Raw genomic sequence first — 25,156 nt, forward strand, 5'->3', positions numbered from 1 at the left:
CCAGAGGGCGACAAAGCGATAGTGCGATCGTACTATCGCGTTGTCGCATTATCGCCATCGTACTATCAAATTGTCGCCATGGTACACTCGCCTTGTCGCCATCGTACTATCACATTGTCGCTATCGCACTATCGCACACTCGCATTGTCGCCTTCAGGATTTTCATGTAACCACGATGGCACTTACTGTATTCCGGAGTTTAGAATAGGGAACGACCTTTTCCTAAACGCGCATTATTTTCTTAACATTTCTTACGCCGAGCCGTACAGTTTGCCTCGCCATTGACAGTGCATTTTAGTTTAAATAGGGAAGACGCCATGGCCTGTCCTTTTTGGGAAAGACAAAGTACCTATACAATAAAACTATCATTGTCGTTAATGTACAGTTTATAATAAATTATTGTAGTTTATGTTTGCCTGTTACCAATTGTTTCTGTATACACAGTTGTTTATATAACTTATACTCAATGCATTGTTTTTATGAAAACTCTGGCGCATAATTTCTTTATTATCTTTTATTTCATGCATGCTTAAATGTCTAATAATGTTTATCACGATGAGCTGTGTTATGCGTAGGTGAATAAAATATTTGTGAGGATATGTTATATAAGACTAAAATGGCACTTATACCCCATTTACAGTTTTTTTCTGCTGTTGAAAACCCTGTTTCCATAGATTGTCCATACATGCATTTATATATACTCGAAAACATAATATCAGCTCTTTTTTAATAATTGAACTATGTATTCTGTTGATAAACATTAGTCTGACTTAATAAATTAAAAATAACAAAAGAACACAAACCCATTACAAAATGAGTACACATAAGTTGAAGTTCGTATTTTGCTGATCATGAAAATGGTGTAACCTAGTCCTACCACGAGTTGCAAAGGTCTGAAGGGTCGAAATAAGCTGCTTGCGAACTTGTAAGCGCATGTCAATCTTGTTCACTTTTATATTTAACCTGCTTAACAAATTCACTGCTTCCCTATACTAAGAAGTAACAATTAATGTGTTTTAATGTGTGACCCCAGCTTTATTCGTCTATATGTGTATGTTGTTTCGTATTGTACTGGTTCGTACTGTTTTGACAATTGGTCTTAAATAAAGGACCAACTACATGTAATTCTTTATAATGAGAATGCAATACTGCTCAAGCAGCTGGCGTTTCGCTTCTTTATATTGCTTCCTTGAATGTATTAATCTGCATGGAAGCATCCAGCTGGACCGATAATTTTAATGTAATGGTTAATGTTATTTTATAAAATATACACTAATCAATGACAACGGAAACGTTTTTTCTTTTATTGTATTTAATTATTTATTTTTATTCAAATAAGATAGTAATCTACTAACAGTTCAACCTCATTCAAATTATCTCATTTTTATAATTATGCAAAGAAGTTCCATATCGCATATAATTCATATAAATATTTTCTGTACAAATATAGGGTACATAATGAAAGCTGTGGAGTTAGAAAGCATTCACTAAAGAAAGTACGTGTGCTTAATATAGAGCGTCAGCATACATGAATTATTAGAAATCTAAAAACATTCAATCGAGATACATAGTTAGCATATTATCGAATGATCTATAATTGTGTGATGGCTGCTTCTAATATTTTGTTTAAAGTCAGCCTCATGTGGTGTTTAATTAAAAACATGTGTTTTCTTATTTGATTACGTTAAAACCAATATACACTGATCGCTAGTACTAGATTGTTGTTCTAGAATGGATCAAGTCAAGTCAAGTCAAGTAATATTTATTTATAAAGTCGGGTATATAAACATATAAACACAAGCTCTGAAGAGCTTTTAAAACCGACTTATAAACTCAACATTTACATGATAACACAATAGCACATATAGTATACAACTACCTAACGTAAGACATATTATTAAAAAATAAATAAAAAAATAAATAATAAAACTGTTTATCATGACAAAATGAGCAATACATGGCAGCACCACGTTGGATAACGAAATCGATTATTTATCAAACCAGTCAGTCAATTAATTATTTAGATAATTAGACAAACAAAACAATCAACTGAGCAAACTGCTAAAATTGAACCTACTCAAGCATAGATGTGTGTAGATACAGATTTTGAAACAGCATAGTTATTTTATAGCATTAAAATATATTACATTAATCTGACTAGAATCAATAATCATGTATATTTACATAGGTTTAGTACAATAAGGTTAAAATAACAAATTTCAGTGTGTGTTCTATAACATGAATATATAAAGCATTAGGACACATAGTATTTTATCATCCTCTGGAGAAGGAGGAGGCTAAAGTATAACAAGTTACATACATGCATATCACATTATAGCATAAGTTTGAAAGACAGAATATAGAACTAAACTTAAAACTTGGATCTGGTGCTATTCTTCTGTGATCCTAATAACACAAAATTGTGAGGTCGTCTGTATTTAGAAAGAAAAGCTTACTATTTTTAATTTGTTTGTGTTTCAAAAAGTCACTGCTTTCCTCGAAGAAAGCGCCTTTTGCAAACTTCTGGGCAGATAATTTGAGGTTCATTTTCACCTTGAGTTTCTCAATTAAATCATCTGCTAAGTGCAGCAGTTGACGTAGTGTCAACAATACCGTGTGCTGATGCTGTCATCTTGCTGCATATCATTCGCGTAATTCTTCACTAGAAGTATGTGTTTTCTTGGCAGCCCGAGTAAGTCGGGCACCTTATCCAATACGGACTCAATTTTCTTGCTGGTGAAAATGTACAAGGTTTAATTAGCAACATCCTGACAGGCCATGTCGATATGCCAAGTCCAGGTTTTCGTTCTAATTCCTTTACAGTACGCACATTCTGAAAACGTGATCTTATAACTCGGGAGGAATACTCTTAAACAAAACTTTGACTGTTAAATAGTACTTTAATGTAGTTTCATGTTATGACGTTCAAATCCTTTATTCATGTATATTTAAGTTTTAAGGTTAAGAACGGTTGTCGCAAACATGTTCAGTTACGATTAGAAAAATCATGTTTAGCAAATATCACCTCTGCGATTCACGATTCGGTTAAAACAGATTATTTGTTTGGACCAAAATCAGTGGAATGTCGTCAATAGTTGCAGCATCGATCACAGAAAGAATGGAGTCAATCTTTTCTTTAACCCTCGGTTGATGAAAAGACTCGGAATTTCCAATGGCGATTGGAGCAGCTGGGGTGAACTGTAAAGTAAACATAACCTGCTATCAATCTCGCAAATATTAACCTGGCACTCGTCAATTTCCTTGGCAGAAGTCTGACTTTAACCAATCCATTTTTGAATGCCCATGGGCAGTTAACAATATGCATTATTCGACACTTGTATTTCGCTTTGCAGCCTACGTATCTTTCTTGAATATTAAAATCTCATTTTGGAACTTCATCTGTGAATGTTTATCCCTTTAAAAGCGTACTGTACATAGTTCACTACTTACTAATTATGGTACAGACGACAATGAGAAGTGCAACTGTGTTGGGGTATTCCACATTAAAATCAATATGCAATTGATAATTGTTGTGCTACACAACATGTTTAATTATATAATCTACTTGATTCTCAATGACTTAAAGGTCAAATTAACAAGTCACTCATGCACGATAATCAAATTATCGTGAAGGCAAAAGAAAGTTAATGTGCGCTTGAATGAACACCAATATTCATTGGTGGATATAAATTAATACACAACTCTGCTCTAATAACGAACGTTCTTAATCGCGCGAATAATACCTTTAAATGACTAAATGTTAAATCATAGTTTTACAGATATCACACGTTTATGAAGTACGTTTTAAACAATTTAAACCGCTTCTAATGCGGTAACTAATTTAAACCGTGGTTTGAGAGGCTGGACTTGCCCGTTCCAACTGGAAGAAGCATCAGGATACGAACCTCTAGTAGTCCCAACTCAGCGGAGGGTTTGAACGATAAGATTTTCTCGGTTAGCGTTTCAAGAAACTTCAATTCTGTCAATTTATAGGCATCTTTGGTCTCATACCAATCCGATATTCCAATTGATCAATGTACTTATTAGGCAACTGTCCCGCCATTGCGTCAATAATCTAAACACGTTTGAACATTCAACCGGATGTATTGTTTGACATGGTAATTAGGCATAACCTTGTGAAAGTATGTTTTTCACTATGGCGTTAAAAATAAAGTAAACGCATATTCAAACGCAAAACGCGGTTGTATTATTGTTTTATTAAAATATGTAACATAATCATTAGGCGCTTAAAATTAACGATCAAAACTTGTTAAGATGCAAAACGTATTGTACACCAATCTTCATTCACGGGATAGAAGGAACATTTCTTTTATTAACCATTTCTTCAATAGTGTTGTTAAGAAAGCCCTTCTAGTTTGTAAAAACAGTTATACTGATAACACAGTGGGATTGGCAATTGTTACAAATGCAATCATTAAATCTTATTTTAAAATTTATAAAGATATTTTTGGAAAACGAAAATTTTATTTTTAGAAAAAACTATTCAATCATGAGCTCAAATTAACAAATATTTTAGCAAAAGTATATTTTAGAAATATTGGGATTAAATACTCGATATAGAGCAGCAGAATACAGCCGAGGTATAATTCACATATACAAATTTTAAATAAACGTATATATGTATATTGGCAACTACACAATTCTTAAAACCAACTTACCGTTTAAGTTTATCAAGAACACCAAGGTCGATTTTCGAGCACATGCGCGTTCAGTCAGTATTGTGTCAGTATTGTGTACATGTATACCACTGCATCTATCGAATATAATATTTCAAAACATAAATGAAGTGGATGAACATTGCTATTTGTATTTTTCTTCACAACAACGCTCGAGCTCTACAAAGTAAGAAGTAAAGAAAAGTTCTCAGACACATACAATATCTGCCATCACAAGAAAATTATTCCATATCTGGAGTAAAATATTTTGAAAAATAGTATCATATTCTTTTATGTTTTAAAAGTAGTGAATATTTTTAGTTCCAAAATAAACACTAAATTACCTAAGTTAAAAAAATTAAAATAACAACAAGAAAATTATTGTACCACGTGGCTCGGCTATCATCACGTGGTTTGTTATAACGCGCGAAGGTTGGTATGAGGATATTAGGTAACATTATAATATCGGCAGTTATTCCTATCAAGTAAATTAAAAAAAAAGAAAACAACATGTTAAGTATAGCAAGTATAACAGTATTAGACAGCTGCATTTAAAGCGTATCGTTTTGATAAAATAAAGAGTAAAATAAATGACCAACTGTCCGTACAAACAGTATTGTTTCTGTAAATGATTCACCGTGTATGCCTGCTACTTCTTACAAAATGTTCTAGTACTATATCTTCAAATGCAGATACTGCAACGATCCCGTTTGCGAATATCAAAATGATTAACATATAGTATTGCATCTCGGATTTTATTTGATTTTTTATAGTTCACTTTCTAACACTATATCGGCTAGTCCATGTTAGGTTTATACACATTTCTTTTTCAATTTCACATTCACATTGAATTCACATGCATGTAAAGTTAGTATTACATTTCCATATGCGTGTGTTACATTTTACATGCGGTTTTCATATATAATATACTGACTTAAAAATACATTATTGTGAACGCATTGTGAATAACAGTTATTGAAAAGAAATGTTTGTGTTTACAACGTTTAAAACACATGCATGTGCGCACATTGTCTAGCCTGTTCGTGATATTGAATGGATCTATATAAAGCCAATAATCTTGTTTCAAAAACAGTCAGTATCAACCTCGTGATAATGAACTTTTTATTCAATAACTGTTAAGTGAGTTTTTTACTGAACAACCAACGTCTAAATATAACAGTATAATGTGGTAAAATTATTGCCATGGTTATTATAAATATTTTAAAGCATTAAAACACTTATCAAAATCAAAATGAAAATGTGCCATTTATTCGAAAAAAAGTCAACAAAACCGCCCATCCTTACTCAATAGACATTTAAATCTCGCGTAAACTCGAATGATGCCTTATAAACGTTCTGCGTTTAGTTAAACTATATCGTGATTTGGTGCAGCGAAATGAATGTGAAAACACAATTAATAAAGCGCCGAACTTCTTTGTTTGTAAATGTAGTCACTGTTAGCCAAAAATATAAAGTGTTTTCACCTGTTTCTTAAACACACGTGTTTCAGTTTGTATAGGTCTAGATTAGTTTGCCAAATGTTTGACAAGTGTGCATGTTTTAACGATTCTAATTTATTGCTACATGTCCTAGTTAACTTTAATCTCTTTAATTTGGTAATAATTCTCTCGTTCCCGTAGGTATGTATAATGGTAAATCGTGCGAGTTCATTTCGTATAACGTCAAAAGCAATATATGCATTAAAATATCAGCAGACGAACCCTAATTGACATTTATGTAAATACACATATCTGTATAATACATGCTCTTTTCTACATTTCTTAATATAAATGACTTAACGTAGTACATGTTTTGTTCGAGTTTACAAGCAGAAGCTGTAGTTAGAGATATTATTAGGCATATATTCGATCAGAAAGGTTGTTTATTAATTAAACTATATACCGGTTTGTTGCAAAATCTGTTTTATCAAAGACAGTTGATTACAGTTTTTGTTTCATTACATTGTGCATCAGGAAATTTCTCTGGAGTGCATATTCACCATAGGAAGATAAATGGTAATTAAATTCAGAATGTACTGGTATATGATTTCAAATGTAATATTATCCGGTTAAGGTTTATTTAAACTCAAATATTATGTACATATATCTGAGCCAGTGTAATGGTCGAAGCTCCAAATAACCGGTTCAAATCAGGTGAATTCAGTGACATTCATGTGAGTGTGTTGTTTGCGTGTTTGTTTTGCATGTCTAGTGTTTTGTGCTAAATAAGACTGTTTGGCAAGTTGTTGCCTGTCATTAAAAAGGACAAAGTGCTTTATATACTAAGAGTTGACTTCGTCTATACTTGTATGCATATACATTGGTTGTAAACATTTATTGTCTATTCATGAACGTAATTTTAAACGTGAGTTATACAGGTCAAACTTTGGTCAAGCAATACTTGTCATTTAACGTTTTACAGAGTTTTAAAGAATTACTCTCCTCATAATGTGTCCGGAGTTTCATTACATGTTTTTTTTAATAAGCTTATACATTTTAAAGTTACAAACAAATAACCAAACAGAGTGTGTGAGTTTGTTTGTTTGTTTGAGAAGTGTTACAGTATTGTCTATTCGCTGTTTTCTAGATAAGAGCACTTGAAAATATCTCGCAATAGTTCTGTACTATTAATAACAAGTTGAGAGGTCTAGTGTATTTGTAAAGGGCAACATTATCGCAAGTTATTCTTTTATGAAATCACTGCTTTTCTCTGCGATATCGCATTTTGTAAGTATCTGAGAAGACAGTTTAATCACGTCCATCTTCAACTGGAGGTTCTCAATATAATCCTCTGCAAAGTGCAGTAGTTGACGCAGTGCCAACAACGCAAGGATGTTGATGTTCTCATCCAGCTGCATCTCATTCTCGTAAAACACGGAAGTATTTTATTTCTAGGAAACCTAAGAAGGCAGGACACCTTGTCCACCACGGACTCAATTTTCTAGCTCGTGAAAACGTTGGGGATTTTACTAGCAACATCCTGACATGCCAGGTCGACTTTGGTCAGTGAACATTTGAACCATCGATAACAAAAAGAACGCAGTGAATCTTTTTTACAACAGAACAGAACAGAACTTTATTTCGACTTGTACATAGTACATCGTCTGTCTTAGCCATGTTATATTATACATTTCAAAAGGTCACGTGAAAAAGAAAGTGGGTGTACAATAATAATTAGTGTACATAACGTATTACATAATACATGACAGTGGTTGGAAACAATCGTAATGTTAAAACATATTGTGACAGGTGGCAATCGATTATCATGCTGTTTATATTTATGTAAAATAAACAAAATTGAGAGTGGATTATCTTACGCATATCATGTGGATGAATATGCTAATAATATTGATAGACAGTGCGCATTTTTGTTAATGTCTACAACAAAAATTACAAAATTACACAAATTAAACTATGGCAACAAATTAAACAATCAGGCACGTATATTTTACATCTTGTACGAGTAGAAATTAATTATTTCTTTAGTCGTCTAGAGAAATGTGAAAGATGAATAATAAATTAGAGACGATACGGATCATTATACTTATAAAAAAAAAACACAAAATATATATGCATTAAATGCGGAAACACAAGCACGCATGTCTATTTCGCCTCATGTTGTTGCAGGTACTGGTACTGCATTATGAGGATTATATACATACAACAAACAAGCAATCAGATAAACAAACACACAACCGAACCCGCGGAACATAACATTTCAGCTGATATTTAAACAACATTCAATATGGCTTTCCTAATTATCAGAGCTTCTTTCACAAAAAAGACAACTTAATGAGAACATCTTTATTACATGTGCTCGTAAGGCTTAAGAATTTAAATACTGATGGCCGTTTGAGATAATAAGATTTTATGTATTTTTTCCTAATATCTATATAACATGGGCAAATTAAAATAAAATGATATTCATCTTCAATATCACGTGAGTTACAACAAAAAAAATATCTTTCTTCCCTAGCTATGCGGTTATTACTAAACCTACCCGTTTTAATTCTTAATGGATGACATGACATTCTTAATCTACAGAAGTAAAATCTGAGACTTTTGGGTAAGATATCTGAATATTTTTCATATTCAAATGATATTTTAAATTCTTTGTACAAAAATAAAACTGGACTTTCAAGTGTGTGAAACCAATGTTGTTTAAAACAGTCTATGACTCTGCATTTAAACTCGGAGAGAAAAGCATTATTATTAAGGTACTAGTAATTTTTAAAGATGTACGCAAATCCATATTCGTATTTACAACATTTGGCTGCTGCACGAACCCGGGATTGTCGAGGCTTATTGCAGCGATTGGGTTAAACTGTAATAAAACAGTTTATCAATGTTTGCATATAACGGCTCCATACTTAGAAGTAGTCAGTCGCATATACGATATAAAATACACATGAACGTGTTAATGCCGACTAATAGACATATCTTTGTCTACAACGACCTTCATAAACACAATTAGATTTCAAGATGCTTGCGAAAATAAATTCAATTATTATTATTAAGTTAAATAATTAAAACAATACTTCGTAAAACTCCGGGATGTTTCCATCTATTAAATAGTTACACCCCAGGATGTCGAATTCTTGAGTAATTTCTAGTCCACGTGTGTCACAGAGCCGGAAATTCAACGTTGCTCCAGAACGCACCTTTACTTCATAAGGGATGTACAGCAAGCCATGCATTTTTCATAATATCAGATTTTAATGTCTTATGTTAAGATTATTAGGTCCTATTGCCACTGGATGAAAACAATGTCAAATATAATATGTTTTCAAATGTATAATCTAGTTTTATATAACAAATCGCGCCTACTTGTTTGCGTTGCCCTGGAGGGCGGCGACTAGTATGTAATGCATTTTTTTTTCGCTTATGGGAGGAGAAGTTATTTTACGGATCAATGTATATATTTTTGTTTTAAGAATATTTTGCATAGCGGTGATTTTATGTGTAAATTAGTGTCAATAATTACAGAATTTGTGCCTATTACATTTATTACAACATTTACTGCCAATAATGCAAAGCTAATTGTTTGAATTAATAACTGACCCACAACTGATCACAGGGGAAAGATCACAGGGACTAGGCAAATACGCGAAACTTTCTGGTTTTGTATAAAAACAAATGCTGTTTTGTATAAAAACAAAACATAATCAAAATATATTTATTTTGTGTTTTCTCTAATTTGCTTATTTAGTGGAGAATCAATGTAGTACGATATTTGACGACCTATCGCGCAAGCATGTTTATTGGAAGGCGTAGTTTTACGAAAACGTACAATGTATTAGTTTATTAATAGACATATTATAACGATCTCTATACACAACTTCACCAAATAGCAGTACATAAGTGAATGTCAGCCGGAATAGCTCAGTTGGGAGAGCGTTAGATTGAAGTTGTCTACGCAACAGTCATCTAAAGGCCCCCGGTTCAATCCCGGGCTCCGGCACGAACGGAACAGTGCGGCGGCTGACATGTTTTTCAGTCAGGTCAATAAATATAATAAAGCTTTATTTTATGTAGACATTATAAAATCCATTTTACTACAATTGGACATTTTTATTAAAATTAATGGATGCAACGTGGTGACAACGTTAATTAAAATTTCTTACATCACTTAAATATCTTATAAAAAAATACACGTGTTTTTATATAAACGAATAAATGCAAACAACACATCTATTATCCATGTATGTTTATGGTTGTCTATCATAGGCCTATCCTTACCACATATAGAGCGCGAAGCGCGACACGTATTTTTGATTGTAACAATGAGTTGCGATAAAGGAAGCAGCCGCTTATCAAGTAGGAGCTGTGCCCCAGCAACCCGTTTCCCTAGAGTCAAGCACTCCTTGGAGTTTTTTTAAGAACCACATATAGAGCGCGAAGCGCGACACGTATTACTTTCCAGGTGGTATGGGCCCTTTAGCATTATCAGACCATTACGTCGATAGTTACCTTCCATAGAATTTGAGAAATTTTGAAATCCTTGTTCGAAGTCCAACATATTTTCATCCGATTGTTCCCAAACTTGCACAGGTTTTTTTTATCAATGAGGACCCAACCCAAACTCTATATGAGCAATATCGGACCATAAATCCAGAATTATGTCTCTTTGAATTTAAAAATGAAAGTGTAAAATTGTTTGGTTAGGTGATTGTGTCAACATTTTTCGTCAGATTCTTTCCACACTTACAGTGTCTTTATATCAATGAGCATGTTTACCTCATTTCAAATGAGAAACATCGGGACAAGTAAGTCCAGATTTTTTTCTATTAAATTTGACAAAATAACCAATTTCCACTTGTTTAAAAGATTTCACAACTTTCGTCTGGATCTTTCCAAACTTGTTAAGTGTTTTTATATCAGTATTACTCGATCCCTATTGAAAATGATGAATATCGGAGCAGTAAATCTAGTATGATCTTTTACTGAATTTCAAAGTACATGTATTGTCAAATGCAGCTTCTTTATACAATTTACAGTTTCCATTCATTTTTTTTTTCAAACTTTTACAGTGTTTTCATATCAATGAGTACTCAACCCCTATCGTAAATGAGCAACGTAAGAATAAGTTCAGAATCATTTCCCATTAAAGTTGAGAACAATATGAAATTACGCTTACAAGATGAAGCAGATTTTTAAAAACCTACACAGTTCTGTTCCATTAAAAAAAACTGCACACGGATACCAGTAAAAAAAAAGGAAACCAATGTATATAAAATGAACTATGAAATATTTGGGAGTTACAACACAAAATCATAGATAATGGTTATTTGGGGGTTATAACACAACATCAAAAATAATGGTTATTTGGAGGTTATAACACAAATATAATTGGATTGCATGGCATGTACTAGTATATCTTTGAATAGCTAACTTATATTCAACATACCAATAGAGTCGTTATCTTATCCGGATATATATATATACGTGAAGTCCTAACTATTAATATGACTAAGCGATTGCATACTTCATTTTTTTTATTAAAGAAAGCTATCCACATGATTGGAAAAGTTAAACTATTCATAGTCAATTCAAGGAATGTATTCACTTTTGAATAACTGTTCCCATACCGCAATTGTTATGCCTTGTGTTGCGATCCCATACGGAGCTCTATGCGAGATACGACCCATAAACACCGAGTTGATGGTGTTGTAGAAGCTTGGATACTGGACCCAGCATCAGAAAACGGACATCTGACAGTCCCAACTCGCCGGGTGGGGGATAGAACGATAAGATCTCATCGGTAAGAGTTTAAAGAAACTTAAATTCGGACAACTTATATTTACCAGAAGAATAATGCAAACGTTTTTCAAAGGTTCTTGAATTTATTTGATTTTATCATAACAATAACGATGAGTGTATGATGACATGTTCGTACCTTTAAAGCAAAATTTAAACAAAAACTTGATAGTGGTTACTTAAAGACGTGTTGATTCCTACACTCATAGGTGTTTTGTTTTGAAGCGTAATAGTTAATACACATATATCAAAACAATTATGTTAAATAAAATGACCTTTACCTTTCCATTCCATTCAGGAGTATTTCTCCATGGTTGTGTTGGTTGTGCTTGTGGTGTTGGCTGTGTTGGCTGTGTTAGTTTTGTTGGTTGTGTTGGTTGTGGCGGTTGTGATGGAATTTTCCTCCGCTGCCCATCTGAAGAAATCATTTAATAGCATAACGTGTATTAATTGGGCATTGGATAACTGCATTATTATTGAGCTTAAAGACAGTACATTTGTAATTTCCATATAAACATATATTTTAAAAAATGAAAACATATATTTTACAAAATGAAAGCATCTGTATACATTACTTTATTTCCTAAGTTTATAATAACATGATTTATAAACAAAATAATTGTAATACGATATTTTAGAACTTGTGTTTAATAGCATCCGTTGATTTTGAGTTAAAGTAGTAATCAAAACAAAAGTCCTGATATCCAAATTTTAACATATCATTGGAAAAATGTGCTCTCATACGTAACAACCATACATAGATTTGCATGAGCACTGTGTAAATAAGTAGTCATTCTAAACCTTGCATTGATATATGGGAATTATACAACACACTTTGCACTTGCAAATGCATTTTGACGCTGATGCCTTTAACCATAAACAACTGTATACACGTGATACAGATTAACAGCGGTACATCGGTAACCTTCAATTGCGATTGTTTACGTAATTTCTCTTAGTTTTCGGACTCTCTAAACTTTCGGACAAGCCCCTTTTTAGCAAAAATAATTATTGTACGTAAATCTAAATTGCCATTATTATACCAGAATTGTTCTCTGCTTCGCTTAGCTGGAAAACGTTGATAATGTGTTTACACAAACGGATAAAGGCAATAAAAACTTGCAAAAAAATGCCTTAGGGAAATGGACCAGTAAATGTGCGTCAGGTAAATAGTATTTATACCTGCAATGGACAATAGTTTCACCAAACAGCTTCAGCGTTACGAGAACATGCTATTAACAATTGATGCTATACATATAGCCTATACGATCGTCGTTTCAATAGTGCTTTACTGTCTCTACATTTTCGCACATCTGCATATTTTGTCTCTACATTTTCGAACACATGGAGGTTTTAATAAAATTGTGTATATAAATGTTTTGACACCAAACAGTTATTATTTTTAGCGTTCAAAAACTTATAGTTATAACGGTTAATGATCACCGAGTTGAATTGATTGATTTAAGTATAAACGAAATATACAAACGTATATTAGCTAAATATTATTTAAATATTGTATTTTTTTTAATTTGTTGCAAACTCTTTATTGTGAAGACCAAGTCACGTATTCCTAAAAACCAATAAATACAAATGTTGACAAAAGGTAATGCATCCACGCATATTAACCATCAAAGTCAGACAATTACTTTTCCACACGGACGTGTAGCTCAGGTATGTATGTACATGTAGGCCTATATTGTAAAGTATCATTGATGTTTTTTGGTATGTGACATGTGGGGTTGACATACGGAACCTATGACTCGTAAAGTGCATATATTTATAATATCGATATCAAAACAATATTATCGTAACCTATTATGTCGAACTATTTAACTTTAGCAGGTTTACTATTAGTTGTTTGGTTATTTTGATGAGGAAATTCAATGCAATATTTATTTAATGCTGTATACCTCAAGTTCCGCCACATGTATGTTGGCATTGTTTATTTAGGCAAGATTTAGACCTTGGGCGTTGTAACTCTTTCCGATTTGCATATGGCCATTTAACGCAAAATAACCTCCAGAGGCGTTCACAGTGCCACTGAATGCCCACAGACCGTAACCGTTTTCAAAACAGGGTCAAGCTGCGGAAGATCCAAGCATTGCATACAACGGATTTGTGATTGAAAAGTTTACATATACATCGCTGCCTGAGTATTTAAGTTGAAACAGGAAGGTGTTCGCATCTTTGATATAATCGCCACTACGGTTCCAGTTTACGCTCCCATACCCCCACACACGGAATCCTGTTAATTGTACAGCACCGTCACGGTGGGTCCCTGGTTAGCACACTTGTGATGGAATGTTATAGCGTTACAGCCGTCCCTGTGTATCTTGTAGAGCAGGTTGAATATCTTGGGTCCCGTTTCAATCAAGGACTCCAGCTGATCAATGTATTTTTCTGGCAATCGTCCAGCCATTGTGTAAGGAATCTAAATAAGACATATAATCCAATTTATGCATTTTCTGCCAAGATATTAAGGCATCGCCTTTGGAACGAATATTTCTTATTAAAGAGGCCTTTTCACAGATTTTGACATGTATTGAAGTTTGTCATTAAATGCGTTTTATTGATAAATGTAAACATTTGATCTAAAAGGCTCCATTAAAAAAACAATAAAAAAAATTAAAGAAAGAAACGAAGCAACCCTCAACTGGGCTCGAACCACTCGGCCATTTCTGCTCATACAATAAATGATGTATTTTGTAAGTTATATAAGCAATCCTCGTAGTATCCCAAAATATAACGACAACAACAGAACTCTCCAAATTATCCAATCGTTCCGCGTTTCAATGCTTTGTTATTTTCAGGATTTTAAATCGTCCAAAGATGTATATAATGTATATTAATCTTAGAGCATAATAAATGTATAGTATTACTGTTTCCTAAACAATATAATAACTACAACGAAAATTTGCGATTCTGAAACAATTTTGTTCTATTTGGTCAATTTACCAAAACGTGAAAATGCCCCTGTAATGTGAGTTTTTAAATAAAAGTCAAACGTAATATTGATCCTATTACATGCACTGCTTGTTTCGTCGTAAATATTTACGAAAATAATGTAAGTAATATAACGGCAGATATAACTATTTTACCACGGTAGTAGCTGTATTAAGTTGATGCGCGTCTACTTTTGAAAAAAACTGTAACCCATGAATGCGTTAACAGGAATTTACTGATGGGTTTGACTTCAAGGTGCCTAGAGGGCAAGCCATGTGAACCATCTACTGCCCTGAAGGTAGAATGCACGTAATTTAAAAAAAAACTTCTGATTAATGTTGTAGCTTTACGTGCACACGGACGTACGCGTTGGATAAAAATATAAACTACTAAATGAAGTAAAACCTACTGCTAAATTGATGGTTTTGTATATTGTTGCGTGCAAAAGTATCAATTATAATTAAATGAGTATTTCAAAGCATGAGAACTGAAATGCGGGTTTGACGTTAAATACCGCATTAAAAATTCTAGAACATGTTTCGAACAGCATACATTTTTGACGCTAATTTATACAGATACTTGTTATACATATATACATCGCATTGAACATCTCATTGGCAATAGACCGATTTTGTTCTGAAAGGTTTAAGTTGTCTATTGTGTGCAAGAAAGTGGTAGATCAAAATATTTCATTAATAGAATATGCTGGATTTATTTTTCTTTAAAACAATTTAAGCCAGATTGTGATGTCTCTGTATAATTGATGCTGGATTCGTAATTATATTTATTTAACAACCAGTATGTTTCAATATAGGTGAGTGTTTAATTGTATTAGTTGTGAATTTCGACAATGACTGTTATTCGGTTACATGAATACAGTGGTTTTTAATAGCAAAAACGCACTGACTGATATTAAAATTATTTAAGGGAAGTTGGTCAGCATGAGGTCAAGCTTGTCGAAAAACACCAAAAAATGTAATAAAAACTCATACAATCGACGCTTTTTGTCTCATTTGTTGAACAATGTTCACAAACTTAATATGCATCAGTGGCATTTAAAAGTCTATTAAATACACCAGTATATTGCAGAACATCAGAAAATGCTATGCCTGAATGGCGATTTCAATTATGTGTGATGTTTCTTCTGCACTTTTTGTTCTCTGTATGTTGTATGTATTTAAATGATTATTATTTAAAACCATAAAGGCTATCGCTATTTAGTTTTGGATTATTAAGATGTTTAACAAAGTGAACTTGTATGCACCAAAAATTAATTATGGACGAAGCGTCATGGGGCACATTCACGACTTGTACAGCGTACGCTATATTCATCTCAGATTATAAGTTTGCATTTTTATATTAAACTTTCTCACACATAAATAGGATAAAACATGTTGTTTTTGTACAAAGCTTTTTGTTTTATTTAAACATTCATATTAAATACAAGCGTATGTAAACAAAGTATTTAATTTAGTGGCGTGTACATAAACATTTACGAACGTCGTCTAAATACTTTATATTGAGTTTAAATCACATATTATAAATATCAGTTGCGACAAATAAAGTTTTACGGTCACAAGGTGGAAAACACAAACATGTGCACATATTTCTGAGCCTGTTCGTGATATTTAATGGATTGATAAAACAGCCTTATCATCGTAATGCCGATGAATTTTCCCTTCAATTTCTTGTTCATATTCAAAAATAAATTTTACTATAAACAACCACAGTCAAAATATAACCGAAGAGTATTGTAATAGCATTATTGTCATGTTCAACATTAATATATTTAACAAGTATAATATCACCATGATTAAAATGGACCTTTCATTTGATGAATGTCAAGAAAGCCCACCACCCTTACTACATACTCATCAAAATATCGCTTATACTGGTGCATTGTTCACGTTCACCCCCTTGTTAAAGGTTCGCCATTGGCCGAGTGCGTGCATGCTTTTATAAATCATTGGAAACATATATAGCACATCAAAAGAATAAAGTTAGTGTGTAATAAATAATAAACATAATCTGTCATTTGCTGATAACAATACAAACTCATTAGACTGATAAATAACGCCACTTTAAGTTATAATTGCTAGATCTACCTATAATTTAAATCATAGTTGGTATCGTTTAATTTTAGTAAAAAGCCATTTGATGCAGCGAAATGAATGTTAAAACACAGCAATTAAAGCGCTGACCCGTATTGTCTGTAAATATATATTCATATATATACATATACTATTACTTGTTTAGACCATTATTGTATAAACAATTGTACATCGTCTAGTGCTATATATTACTTTCTATAATGTTTGGCAACTTTCTTGTCGATCCTTTTTTATTGGGACATGTCTTAATGAACTTCAACTTAATACCTAAATAATTTTTTTATATCAGTTTTAGCTAGCTCCATTAACTAATCGATAAAGCTCTTTCAAATGCGTAAGTGGTATTTTGAAGTCTATTAAATACAATCATCAGTATATTGCAGTACAAAAGAAACTGCTAAAGCTGACACGCGATAGCGCATATTCTGATTGGTCTACTATCAAGTTGTCGATACATACACTTGGATACATTTTTAACGCAACACTTTTCAAACTTGAATATCTAAGATTTTGATTTAAAAGTGCACATGTGCTCATTTGACTATAGTCTGTGCACGATAACGATGAAATCATTAATCCGTGACAATAGCACGCTTTTGCACGTGGGGCAGGTGTAGTTGAATCTTTTTGCAGATGAAAATGGTAAAACGCGATATGATTTTATTTTAATTTCTTCGTTCGAAAATATCTGTAAAAAAATACGGTATTTTACAACTTTTCTTTTCTTCGTCGTCGAGGTTGACGGTACCTTTAAGCACTCAGCACTGAGAATTATTATTGATAGATGTACCTGTATATAACGATATTACACATGTGACGTCATCTTTATTAATGTTATATTTTAATAAAATTATATGTTTATAAAACAAAAACAAAACCATTAAAAGAAACGCAGTCGTTTGAACTATATTTAATTACAAATATCATATACATTATATTATATTAAATATGATGTATGTTTCTATAACAGCATAAAAAATAAGTAGGCAGAACTCAAGTCAACTCAAGTCAACTTAATAAGAATTTTCAAATCTTTTATATGTTTAACATATCACAATTTAAATATAAACGGTACATTTGAGAATATAATCGATTTAAAATAAGGTAGATTACTCAACGTGAATACACGAAAATATAGTGTCCCTGTACAAAATTATCGTCGGTCGAGTAAGTGGATACTAATAATTATGTATAGGTCATTATGCTGATATTGTACCCAGGCCATAGTCAGGCCTGCTGCATTTCATCATCGACCATCAATGACACATTATTTAGCAACCTCATGTATGCGGTTGATTGATTGATTGTTTTTGTTGTGTTTTTTGGGGGACGGGGGACGGGCAGTATCTTTAAAATGCGTTATATTACTGTACGTTAGATATATGACGGAGTGTATAGTACGTTCTTTTCTTGTGTTAAATGAAAGAGACAAGTACATTTTAACGTGGCAAACAAAATGTGCAATCGTTCAACATCTTTACAGTACGCAAATTTCATTAATAAAGATACATTTTGAAGCCGAATAAAAAAAATACATTTCAAAGAAATCCCAAAAACTTCAAAGCAAGACTCCTTTGATTGATTATAAAACACAAAATAATTCAAAGACAATAACAGTATATGAATATGAATACAAGAAGCCAGTAAAATATCATAAAAAAATCATAAAAATCCATATAATAATGACACAATATACAAATGTAACTTACAATTTAAAATTCGCAGCAAATTGAAAATAGATAAAATGCTCACATGCCATTAACAGTGTGTTATTTATCTCTTATTTTAAGACAACATGTATTTTGTGCAAAACAGATTATAAATATGTTTTAAAAGAAAACTTTTTTCATACATAGGTGTTAATGATAACATGTTACACGTTATTTCAATATATGGTGCCCAAACTATACCATAATTGAAGTGTTTTTAGTATTCTTTGTCGCTGCATTTCTCTTTATTTCCCCTGTGTGTTCGGCCTCTCATTGGATACCATAGTTTTTGTGAACTTAATCAAACAATAAGTTGTGATGTCGATTTTATTTGGAAAGGTTACTATTTGTCGCTAGTTATTCTTTTACAAAGTCGCCGCTTTTCTGTACGACATCCCCTTTTGTAAGCCTCTGAGATGACAGTTTGAGCGCGCTCATCTTCTCCTGAATGCTCTCAATGTAATCTTCTGCAAAGTACAAAACTTGTCGCAGAGCAAGCAACGCCAGGATACTGATGTTGTCATCCAGCTGCATCTCATTCTCGTAGTTCTTAATTGGAAGTATGTTGTTTCTTGGCAACCCGAGAAGCCCGGATACCTTGTCCACTGCATCCTCTATTTTTGTGCTGGTGAACACGTTGGAGATTTTACTGGCTACATCATGACAGGCAAGGTCGACTTTGGTCAGCAGAACGGCTTGTGGAATACCTTAAATGATAAATTATTTGTAGGTGAAGTACGCATAGTCGTTTGCATATTTGTAAGATGTAAACCACAGCCGCTAAGAATCACGTTATCACTTTTTTTCAAATTATCATGCAGTAAAATTGTAATTACCTTTGTGATTCATTATTTTTTGAAAGCTGTTCATCTTTTCGACCAATTTTGGTGGAATGTCGCCCACAGTTTTAGCGTCGATTGCAAACAGAACGCAGTGAATCTTTTCCGGTACTCTCGGATGATGCACGAACCCGGGATGGTCGGGACAGATTGGCGTGGCTGGGTTAAACTGAAAAGGATTAAATGACGACCAAAGGAGCTCATATACTAATTATGACATCTATATATGGCACATGCAATAGCGCCGAAATTAAATAATAGGTTAGCTGACAACACCAGTGAATAGTTTATAGCATGATGAATAAAAAACATTCGGGGCACTTTTTGTAAATGAGTTGTATACAATCGCGGAAAACTCTTAAACGTTTGAATATAAGTTAAGCAGTAGTAGACATCTTATTATCACTTCGTAATAGTCTGGAATGCTCCCATCTAGCAAGTAGCTGCATTCCAAAATGTCAAGACCCTGAGTAACCTCCAAACCACGTGTGTCACAGAGTCGGAAATTCAACGATGCTCCAGAACGCACCTTTACTAAATATGGGGTGTACTGAAATACAGGCAGGCTATAAAACATGAATACTCATGGAAACACTTAGAAAAATATATTAAAGGCTCGTCAAACATATTAAAATACTGTACGATGTAATTGGAGTACCGAAAAAATGTACTTCAAATTAAAACATTAAAAAATATAAGTAACCAGCTCAACCCACAAATTGGCAAAATCTGAATTCACAAAATCTTATGTGTCTTATAAATCGCCTTAAGGGCACGCAACATCGCCGTTGGTTGCAATGCCAAAATGATACCAATATGTTTAATAACATGTTACATGTATCTTGCACTTATATTCTAAAAAACATGTTTATTAGGTAAAAATGTTTAAACTAATTAAGAAGTTAAATTGTCATTATTTTCTATTGTACAAATACGAACCGCAGTTGTAATACTATGTGTAGCATTCCCACATCGAGCCCTTTGAGAGATACGACCTTTGAGCACCGAGTCAATGGTGTTGTAGAAGCTCGACTTGCCCGTACCCACTGGACCCAGCAACAGGATACGGATATCTGAGAGTCCAAGCTTTCCCGAAGGTTTGAACGATACGATGTCCTCGGTTAGCGTCTCAAGAAACTTATTAAGGGAAGAATATAATACTGATATGTCTTATACTCAATATCTTTATAATGATAGATACACATTGATCTGTGCAATGAGTTGCTAGATGAAATCGATATCCTAAAGAAAGGAAGTGCAAAAAGCATAGTATATGATACAATTAATTTTGTCACTGTATTAGCTAGTCTAAGAGTAGTGAAGATAACCCACGATGTACTTGGTCAAAATAAATGCAACACGTTATAACACATGTAAATATAGACATTATGTTAAGTTATATTGAACTAACTAAGCAGAAGTTCTTAAGCGATGTTTAATTAAGGATGAAAACATTTACTTTCATCCATAAGGAAAAGATGTATCATGGTTATTCGTAAGTTGCACGTTGGAAAATCTGCATGAACTCCCTGGAAAAAGGTTGTGTCTACCTAACGATACACAGAAAGTCAGACTTGCGTTCATGATTAATGAAGTATACCACATATACTTTTATATATACACATCAATAAATATTTTATGTCCATTCATATGTATTTGTGTGTTTATGTTAGGAATGTGAACAAATAATGAAAATGATATTCGATTATCCGTTTGTCATTATTCGAATATATTCGATTATTTTATTTTTATAACTTAATATCCGAACTCATGAACATTCAAAGCAGCGTACTTTTTTCTGAGTGCAAAAATACCACTATAAATCGTTTACTACATACACCTTTGAAAAACTCGAAAGAATAAATTTGAAACAAATGACACATGTATGTTCTTCTTTTAACTTAATACTTTGTTGTATTTATAACATATATGATGTTTCTAAAACACATTACCGTAATTGTAATTTATGGCACTACCACACTAATAGATTTGGATTACTTTTCCTATATCACATTAATTCATGTTTTTGTTTTTGCATTTTTATTCTGAACGAAATTAAGAAACACGACGATTTAATAGGTTAATATTTTTGTAACTGAATAATTATTTCATCACCTATGATATAAAATTGGATATAGCAATTTAGATGATCTACCATTTGAATGTAACGCAAGTGGTGTTGTCTCTGTTTTCTTAATTTCAATACGCTGAACTATGAATAACTTGTCAATTATCATAGCCAATATATATAAATGAATTTATTTTCACAATTTATGGATACCCGCGTAAACTAAAACATTAAACCACCAAAGACACTACCTCGCTCCATGTACCTTCCCGTTTGCAAATTATCATCTCGTTAATGGATGAAAACATTTATCCAAACAATAACGTATACACAAAAATCGTCTGCATTGTCGCAAAACTACGACTTTGCACTAATAACTTTTTTGGAAGTTCGTTTGCATTGAATTTCGAATATTGGAATATGAATTTTCGAATATCGAATATTCCGCCGAATTTAGAATATTCGAATATTCGGATATTCGTTCCATTCCTTAAACTTTACATAAATCTTTACTCAATATGCATGTACCTTTTCATTCCATTCAGGAGTTTTTCTCCAAGGTAGAGTAGGTTTCTTTTTTCTTTGTCCATCTGCACATAATTCACATATTAGCTGTAGTATATGTAGTGTTATGCTTTTTTTTTAAAGATTAAATGAAATAAATATGATGTAAATGAGAGGCGAGAATGTGAACTACACATGCAATAGAACTGGGATATGGTGTCTGCCTAGCAACCATGAGGTCGCGGGTTTGATCCCCACTGTGGGAGCGTTCTTTAGATCTGACCCAGACTCACCAAGTACTGGTGGTTCTAGTCCAAAACAGATAATCCGTAGGCTTTCTATGCAATCGAGCTAAAATAAGTAAGATTAAAATAAACTAACTGGCATGTATGAAGTGAGTAGCAACATAGCACCTATTAAATGGTTTCACGTTTTATTTGAACAACCGAAACAACATATTTAAGTACTGCATTCAAGTTAATGGAACCGCAGATTTCATTACACAGTTTTTTAAGAAGCATGGAGATATATTTGTAACACCAATACTACCTGTTCTTTTAAATTATTAACATTTTAATACAGCCTTGACTCATGGTTTCATATCTTCAATCAAAGTAAATGTAAATGCAAAACTAAAAACAATAATCACCAGTCTATACACCTACCTGTCACACGGTAAACCTCTAGCTCGGTGACGTACATATTTCCATTGTTGATTTGGTCCCCTGTTAGACCATGACTTTCGGAGTAGTTCCCAATGGACATGGCACCGTTTAATGGGAAGAATAAGCCTTCAGCTTGGTTAACTGTTCCTGTGAAGGTTATCAGATCTTCACCAAAGCACGGTCCATAAGAGCTCATTCCTTCCCACCCATACACAGGGCGGCATACAGAAAACATGGTAAAGCGATCACTACCAGAATACTTTAATTGAAACAGGAACGAATTCCTATCTTGGATATCTCGTACCTCACTTATTTTCCTATCTATTAATCCATACCTATTTTGCCCAAAATTGACACTACTGGTCAATCTCACATTCGGATTCCTAAAATCGTCCCTTCTGGTCCAGCTCAGAATCCCCTCTCTAAAGTCGTCACTACTGGTCCAGCTCGCACTCTCATACCCCCCATACACCGAGCCCTGTTGGTTGTACAGAACAGTTACGGTTGGTCCCTGGTTGTCACACATCTGGTGGAATGTTGTAGCGTTACACCCGTCCCTGGTTATTTTGTACAGCAGTGTAAATGTCTTAGGTCCCGTTCCAATCCAGGACTCCAGTTGATCCATGTACTTTTCAGGCAACTGTCCCGCCATTGTGTCAGGAATCTCAATAAGACCGACAATGCAAATTAATGCATGTTCTGCCATTATAAAGGAATTACCTTCGAAAAGTATGTTCCTTACTAAGGCGAGGCGTTAAATTAGTGTCAAAATAATATTAATCAATTTACATGTACTGAAAATAATAAAACGACATGTATATTTGTATACGTTTTTTTAGCTGATGCGTGTCTACGTTTTCCCAAACTACACGACATAAATATGCTAACACGGGTTTTTTTAGGATCCGACTTCCAATTGCATTGAATACAAGTAACTTTAAACATCAACTGCTCCCCCCACCCCACTAAAATGCCCATTTTTGTCGCAAAACTTGCAAGAAATCACGATCACGCAGACGTCGGCTTTGGCTAAAAAAAAGATCAACTACTAGTTATTTAACAATGCGTTAAACATCCAGTAATAGCGAATTCTAATTCTATACCACAAATGCAGACATATTTAAGCAAACACACATTTTTGACGATGCTTCTTCAGCAAAGCGGCTCGTCTAAGCTATCATACCATGAACAAATTATTCACAATGGCGACCTATGTAAAAGACCGAGCCAGTCCGATTGAGTTAGCTAAATTTTCTCAATCGACATACCTTGCTGATTATCATTGACTAAGGTAAAGTCCGCTTGGTGTCCGTCCTCTTTCAAATTTATCGAGAGGTTCGAGACAGGAACCAGACACGAAACTGCCAGGTGGCACTTCAAACGCTGTGACGCTGGGAAAACCCCAAATGTAGTTATTTTTAGATTTGATCGCTGAATGGATAAAGTTCCCCACGGGTACTACTTCCCCGTACCCCACAATTTTTTTTGTACCCAAAATTGTTCGTACCCAATTTATTTTCGTAACCAATTATTTTTTCGTACCCAATTTTTTTTTCGTACCCAAATTATTTTCGTACCCAAATGTTTTTCGTACCCAAATTTTTTTGTACCCAAATTTCCTATTGGCATAATTTGTTTGTACCCAAAATTTTCGTACCAAAATTTTTGTTCGTACCCAAAATTTTCGAAAGGTAATAACATAATTTATCAGGAAAAATTAACATCAGTACCATTGATCCAGCAGTATATCAATACCAGCCATCAGAAGCTGACACTCACGAACAAAATTTGGTCGGACACAACTATGTCCAATAAAGCTTGAATTTCCGATCGTCTCAAACAGCAGAAACACAAAGATTACATGACTGTTCGTCATTTAAACAGTTATTTCCCGTTCTATAAACATTAATGAATCGATAACAATAAGTGACGGGACCGAATACTGGAAATGATATTTGAATATTCGTTTATCACTATTCGAATATATTCGAATATTCGATTTTTAAACCTTATATTAAAATGTCCGAACCAATGACCGTGCGGAGCAAATTACTATTCCTGATTGCCACAAATGCCACTATGAATTGTTTCTTATGTGCAGCTTTGAAAAGTTGGATAGAGTAATATTTATTTGTTTAATATCACTGATTATTATGCTCTTCTTTTTAAATAAATACTGTTAAGTTTCATGATATGTAAGATATTTCAGGAAAACGCATTACCGTTATTCTAATTTATTACAATACCTCTAATTGATTTGGATTACGTTCCATCGACCATCGATATTCGTTTAAACCTTCCACAAAAAATCGCTATTTAAGCTATATAAGGTACGGTAAGCTAAATGAATAAAACAATAAGTAGACTTATCAACTATGCAAGAAT

General features: G+C 33.3%; 1 protein-coding gene across 1 annotated transcript; it reads right to left on the reverse strand.

Moving 5' to 3' along the window:
• Positions 1 to 18,858: 18,858 nt before the first annotated feature.
• On the reverse strand, positions 18,859 to 23,485 carry LOC127881443 (interferon-induced protein 44-like). The gene is made up of 6 exons (XM_052429337.1): positions 22,772 to 23,485; positions 22,131 to 22,192; positions 20,464 to 20,671; positions 19,941 to 20,068; positions 19,532 to 19,703; positions 18,859 to 19,402 (listed from the first exon to the last, which is right to left on the reverse strand). Exons 1-6 carry the CDS (start codon positions 23,475 to 23,477, stop codon positions 19,053 to 19,055), a joined length of 1,626 nt encoding a protein of 541 aa, XP_052285297.1. The 5' UTR covers positions 23,478 to 23,485; the 3' UTR covers positions 18,859 to 19,052.
• Between the last annotated feature and the right edge of the window lie 1,671 nt (positions 23,486 to 25,156).

Source organism: Dreissena polymorpha, chromosome 5 (assembly GCF_020536995.1).
Source record: "Dreissena polymorpha isolate Duluth1 chromosome 5, UMN_Dpol_1.0, whole genome shotgun sequence".
NCBI lineage: Eukaryota > Metazoa > Mollusca > Bivalvia > Myida > Dreissenidae > Dreissena > Dreissena polymorpha.